The sequence below is a fragment of the Loa loa genome, assembly GCF_000183805.2.
Source record: "Loa loa unplaced genomic scaffold supercont3.501, whole genome shotgun sequence".
Taxonomy (NCBI): domain Eukaryota; kingdom Metazoa; phylum Nematoda; class Chromadorea; order Rhabditida; family Onchocercidae; genus Loa; species Loa loa.
Genome location: NW_018108681.1, coordinates 1 through 6787, shown reverse-complemented (window position 1 = coordinate 6787; position 6787 = coordinate 1). Strand labels below are relative to the sequence as shown.

The window sequence follows — 6787 nt, the reverse complement described above, 5'->3', positions numbered from 1 at the left end:
TATATATATATATATATATATATATATATATATATATATATATATATATATATATATATATATATATATATATAGATTAATTTGGTTAACCATTTATTCAGTTAGTTTTACTAATTCATTTTTACTAACATTTTTATTTATGTATCCTATAATTCCTGGGTCTCATATGAAACATGTAAACTTGATTTCACTCGTATATTTGCAAAAGTCTGTAAAGAAATATTATACCTTCAAATTCAGACTCTTCTTGTACTGTTTTAGGACATTTCTTGACTTCCATTAATGCGCCAACACATTTTTGTAGATTGTAGCATTTCCGTCTTCTTATGCTTCTTTCACCAGCTCTTCTACATGGTGACCAATTGCTCCATTGTGAGAAATGATCCTGAAAGCGAATTAGTTCAGCAAGTTTTTTTAAAGGTATTTAACCTTACATGCTTTTAAAATAAGTGAACTTTTACATTCGATGGACGTTTCTATTAACATTCTTCATAGCTCAGACACGAAAAAAAAGATACCTCAAGACTGAAACAAATAGCCGAAACTTAGAGACGAAGAAATAACGAACGAAAAGCATTTAGTTCGAGAATTATTCAAAGGTATTTCAAGATAAGTTCTCGTATTCAGACTATATGAAGCAAATTATAAACAAAAAAATGTCCTAAGTAAATAAATGAATAAGTAAACGTACATCTTTGAATCCGCTCAGTGTTATAATTTTCAATCGTTTGACTGGTTTCTGCGCTTTAGTTCTTTCCTGAACTATCACTACTACTGAATTCGTCCTCTCTGTATGTTGATTTTCAACCTGAGATGGTAATGGCCTAACCTGAAAGTTGGGAAAGTTCTGCAATCCGATTAAATTTATGTCCGGATAGATAGCTTATTATCTGAAGTGTTGTCCACTGGAACAAATGGCTTTAATAAAGTAAAATGATAACCTTCAGTTGTTATTTTAACCGGTGAAGAAAGTCAGATGAGTAATTCAAGTGCAACGTTGTTCTTGGATAATTATGAATATTACGAATAGAGAAGGGAAAAAAAGAAAGTGACCTCTAAAGACAAATTTTTTTCGACCGTATTTTCTTCATTTTCTTCCGATGTAAATTCCTTTGTCATTTGCTGAAACATCATTGTTTAGGAAGGAGAATAAATTTATCCAATCGGTATTATTATTGCTACGATTGCCTGGATCTTGGGTAATACCATTCTATCCGGAAATCTAGAGAGTAATCATGGATCAATTTTCAAGTTCTCCGTACTTATTGAAACTTACTGCAAATATTAGAACTTACGATAGGTATCATGTGTAATCCCTGTTTGCTACGTTAAACTGATATAATTGTATGCGGTATTGAGCATTCAGGTACAGAAGTATGATAGTAGTGGTAGTTTATGAAAGATCATCATCAGTGATCGGAAATTAACCTTTAACTTTGTTTGCTTCAGTGATTTGAGTCGTTTGTCGGAGCTGGCTCTACCACTGCCAGTTCCCAATTTTTTAAATTCTGGTCCAGCATCTTCGACATTTGTTTAATGGTGCTTGCTGTTGTTAATTCTTCGACTGAGCCAAATTTTCCTGTGGAATCTGTCTCGATTAAGTTGTCATTTTCCTCTTCGTAACTGTCGTGATAAACACGATCATTCAAATCGTTTTGCTGTTTCAGTGTGTTTTCTTCAGTGGATGAGTTGACAATAGTAATGTCATCCATGTTTGTTATTTCCTTGTCTTCTTTTGTTCCTTTGCTGTTGTTATCTTCATTATCATTAACATCATCAATATGTTCATCTGCTACAATAAGCAATGATTCCGTAACTGTAAAAGGAAAAAAGATGATGAAATGACTTATCTGATTATAATATTGGAAATGTTAGTTTGACAGATAAGCTAACATTTTCAAGGAAACATTGCAAATGACCGTAAATAATGTTTAATGTTTCAAAGTACATTCATCAGTTACCAGTGTAACGTCTTCATGTTCAAATTAAAATTATTGCTTAAAAACCGAATTTGCATTTATATAATCCCAAAAAGATTTGTTAGAATATTCAGAATGCCTGTAACCTGCTGTTGTTAAGTTTTCCAATTGTCTTTGTCGTGCTAGTATTGCTGGACAGCCATTTTGTATGTAAATAACCTTATCATTTTCTTCTCGAGCAAATGATGTTGGCTGGGTCATGGCTGATTCCGTGTTCGTTATGCATTCACCTTCCGTGTAAAAATACATTGCCGACTAAAATGTAGTTCAAATTCAAGTGTTTTCAGCATATAAAGGTTATGAGATTTTCATTATTATTTTAGAAATATCACCTGACCTATGTGCTAGTCAGTCGCTTCGTCTTAAATGTTCTATCATTGGTCGGCACATAACACAAAGAAATTTTTTCTTGTTCAATAGAACTACACTAAAATTTTTAGGATTTTTTTAAGGATAATCCAATATCTAAGCAATATACTCTGCACTGAAAATGTTCGGTGAGGCATTGCTCGATACATTCCTCAATAGATCTTGCCATTGAAACATTTTTTGCATAACCAATGATGACTGACTGATCTATCTTCAAGAATCGACTATCTGCACATTCGGTTGGTGCATCTTCTGTAATCTCTTCTTATCAATATGAACTCTATTCCACTTTTTTCACTTTTATTTTTTGACTCATTTCCATTCCACTGATAGACATCACTTTCTTTTACATTAAAGTTATTATTGCCAGAGTCCTTTCAGTGTAGAAAGAAAAAAGAACTGTGTATATAAATTAAAAAGTGATAGGTTTTTACTGGATTAGTTTATTTTTTAAATAATTTCATGTTTTTAAGTGACTGAGATATTTATATTAATTTCCACTACCAAATATTAATGGATTATTGAATAAAAATAGAAGTTAATAGCGAAAAAAAACTCATATTTTGTGTAATAAATGATTCCTAAACACATATTCAAACCTTTGTACTTTGAAATCCCTCCGAATAATTATTACATATTGTACCCATTACCAACACTTATTATTTACTAATTGCTTATACTTTTCTTTATTTTTAGTAAATGAAATTTTACAAATTTTGGTTGGCATAAATAATTTTGCAGAAGAGGAAAAATTGATTGTTGAAAAAAAAAAATGAAATGCAAAGAATGGAGATGAGTGATCACTTATGCAAAATTTCTCGAAGAGACGTTGTCCTGGAGCAATCTCGGTTTTTAAGTCACCTTCCGGATAACTTTTAGATCGGTAAATTGTGCACACAAAGGTTGCCTGATCATAAACTACGGATGCACACAATATTGTCCGGCCATTATTATCCTGAAAGAAGCATTTATGAATATCTTATGGTTTATTGCTTCATAATACTAAGGAAAACGCTTTAGGATGGCAACTACAAAATTCTTTAAAATAATATTTTTACAAAAAAAAACTTCAAACAACAAATGAGATATTGGAATCAAATTAGACTAAATGTTGTAATGAATAGTTGTTAGTTGGGAAAAAAGAATCCGATGAAATAATATTGTTTATTGTTTAGTAGAAGACAAGTTTGCATTCCTTACAATTTGATAATTTTGGAAGACTTACTCTGTTATTGCTGCACATCTTTAAGCAAACTTCCTCAGCAACATCCTTATAGACTAATGAACTACTCGATGCAAGACATGTATTGTCGGACACAGTGAAGGCAGTCAAACGATTTTCGCAAAGCACTAAATATAAGATTAATTATTTTCATCGATATTTGCTATTTCGTTGTGTTCTATGACTGTAATAGTTGTTTCAAACCAGTTTTCAGGGCTTTCAAAGTGACAAAAGTCATTTTGAGAAGTTAAGCTAATTGTTCCTGTACATCATTATTTTATTGTCGATTGCATATCTTGTTAATTAACATGCAAAAATTGAAATTTATCTAACGAACGCCGCCACCTATAGTAAGCGAGAGGAAAAGTTATCAGGAACATAGAAGAGGATACGAGAGGTCAGTGCTAGCATTTCATGAGACTCCTCAAAATAAACTGAAATATGAGATACATTTGGAGATATAAGTTCGGAAAGTTGCATAATCTCACCTGCAGTAGGAAATGAAGAGACTTCATCTTGTACGTATTCTGAATTTTTAGTTGTTTTATCGGCTTTAATTGAATTGAATGAGAAGAAAACAACGAAGGAAATGAAACCCAACACGTGCAAATACCACATTGTAGCAATATTAACAAGCAGATGGACAAACTTGGATACAAAAGAAATCTTTGACGTAAAAGAGTAAAGAGCTTGGAAGGTTTGTGTTGTTGAATGTTCACACAAACACAGGTGGAAATAAAACAAGTGACAAGAGATTGTTGAGAAGGATTAAATGATAATGGGCAAAGCCTTAAACAGAGATCGTAAGATGTGCATTCCATTCCTACCACTCCTACAGCATATAATGTTTTGGGTCATCACCTAAATTTCTGCGACAAAATTTTGAATCGAACTGATTTTCAAATGAATTGAAATAACAACAGCGGTCACTATCCGGCCGTTCTTCCTATATTCTCCTGCATTCCACTTTTCGGATGCATGCGATCCGGATTATCGATACAGCTGCAGTTACAATCCGATTACCAAATATTGTAATTTTCCCTGCTTTTTCATCGGTTATCTTGGATTTTGTCAGTATGGAAGCACAGATCACACTCGGAAATATATTACAACATTAATGATTCTCAATTTTTTCATCGTACAGTTTTGGAAATCCACTAGGGAAATTCTTGCCATATCTGCAAATGTTCACACCTTGTCAATGATTAAAACTTATCCATATATTTTTGCGAAGTTCTTCAAATATTTTCCGTTACCCATCCTCAAAAATGTAAAAGGATAAGAGCAGAGTTAGTGATAAAAAAAATTGGCTCAAATAATGCGAACTTCAATTGGGATCTAGATTTGAGAGATTTGAGACAATTTTGCAGGATGTAAAATGTCCGTCGTTTCGTTGACGGTGCTCATCGCATTTGACTGCTACTGCTGCTACTACTACTGCTGACATTTTTGATGTCAAAGCTTTTAAATAATTAAAATTCAACTGCTGCTACACATTTTTATTATACAACGTGACAAGTATTGCATTACTAGACAAAGTTTCCTGTAAATCTACCGAGATTTCATGAAAGATACGCTGTTAGAAAGTAGTAAAATAACCAGTGACCTGTTGACCTGTTTTGACAGATATTTATCAACCATCTCAATTTTCTTCCTAGGCAGTTCAACATTTCTAACCACAGTTAATATGAAATCAGCGACATATATTGCTTTCTGAATCGTAAAGAACCCTGGCAGAAGCGGTTACTATGCAAAACTTAGTACTTATGGATTAAAATAAAAGTCTGTTTTGCAGAACACTTCCAAACATTCATACAGTGCAGATGTTCTATTTTACTGAGCTATGAATTCCAAAGGCAGTTACTATTAAATTAAGAATTATAGTGATGTTGTCGTTTCTATTAATGATATTTTCATCCAGTGCAGTATTACAAACGGATACTGAAGGATGGATGCCAAAAAGATATCCCGATTCACGCTCGAATTTCACACAATGTCATACATGGCCTGGATCAGCATTTTGTGATCCGGATCATGTCCTGACTGGTCAGTGACGACTAGATATCAACAACATCAGTTTACAAAATGACAGTACGTTCAGTGTCTAAATCTAATTGGTTCCTTTTAATCATGCCATATTTTATTTTGAAAAGTTTTATTTACTATTTTACAAAATTTTTGATCGTGATTATAAATTTCTAGTTTACCATTGTTTTAGTGCTAAAACAGATCGACCATTTCCACAATAAAAATGCACTGGAAAAATTTCATCAAAACAATACTAAAACCACCACAAATATGTGTTATTTTAGCGAAACGTATTCAAACACAAATGAACCAAACAACAATGACCATCAAAAATACCTTGGCAGTTGATCAAACTGACGAAATCAACTGATTTCGTCAATTGCCAAAATTTCCAAATTTATTTCAATTTGAACTTAAATTGTTTACGGGTAGATTTACTAATTCGGAGAGAGCGAAAGTGCTTAAAAAACCGAGTCCATAAATTCAGGCAAATTTCGGCGGCGAAATTATCAAGGAATTTGATTTGGAATCAGGATTCTGCAGCAATTTTATCACTATCCTAGGTGTGGCAGATAACAAAGAGGTGTTCATACGAGTGCGCTTCTTTTCGATTTTTCTTTTCGAAAAAAAAGTCTCTTTCACGAAGGTTAACAAAGAAAATAAATGATGATTTGAGAGTTTTTCTAAATGCAAAGTGATTAGCAGGCTGGAGAACACTTAGACCTACCTGATGATTTTCTGAGCAGGAAGTTCGGAAAGTATAATGACCTGTTCAATGCAAGGAGTCATATAGAAGGTTTAAATGATGTCATCACCGAACTGGCCAAAAAAATTATCGACCATTTTAATATAGGTTTAGTTTTTTTGGACACTTAGAATTTGCATTAGTCGAGTGAAGTTATGAAAATCTTGGAAGCATTTTCAAAACTTTCTATGTATACCGAACCTAACAACAAATCGGCTTTGCTCATTTCGTAGAGGTATGCGGAAAAATTTGATTAATAATTACATCACAATGAGTTATTGAATTAGACAACTTCAAATATTTTGCGCAAGTTAGGAGAATATGTAGCTTGCTGTTGATCTCATGACACTTTTTTCTGCCTTCATTTGCTGTTTGACTGTATGAGTGAAGTGGTTGGATATCGCTTGTCTTTGTCCTTTTGCGCTCTTGAATTGTTCGTTATCA

At 32.8% G+C, this 6787-nt stretch overlaps 3 protein-coding genes across 3 annotated transcripts; 1 reads left to right on the top strand and 2 right to left on the bottom strand.

Annotated features, from left to right (window-relative positions):
• Positions 1–187: 187 nt before the first annotated feature.
• On the bottom strand, positions 188–1119 carry LOAG_11388 (hypothetical protein; the record flags this gene model as incomplete). The annotated part of the gene is made up of 3 exons (XM_003146909.1): positions 188–385; positions 692–829; positions 1054–1119. 3 exons carry the CDS (start codon positions 1117–1119, stop codon positions 188–190), a joined length of 402 nt encoding a protein of 133 aa, XP_003146957.1.
• A 326-nt stretch (positions 1120–1445) lies between these two features.
• LOAG_11387 (hypothetical protein) lies at positions 1446–4188 on the bottom strand (the record flags this gene model as incomplete). The annotated part of the gene is made up of 6 exons (XM_003146908.1): positions 1446–1816; positions 2066–2234; positions 2458–2600; positions 3153–3303; positions 3574–3698; positions 4059–4188. 6 exons carry the CDS (start codon positions 4186–4188, stop codon positions 1446–1448), a joined length of 1089 nt encoding a protein of 362 aa, XP_003146956.1.
• Positions 4189–5456: 1268 nt separating this feature from the next.
• On the top strand, positions 5457–5968 carry LOAG_11386 (hypothetical protein; the record flags this gene model as incomplete). The annotated part of the gene is made up of 2 exons (XM_003146907.1): positions 5457–5616; positions 5883–5968. The coding sequence occupies 2 exons, from the start codon at positions 5457–5459 to the stop codon at positions 5966–5968; spliced, it is 246 nt and encodes an 81-aa protein (XP_003146955.1).
• Positions 5969–6787: the final 819 nt, after the last annotated feature.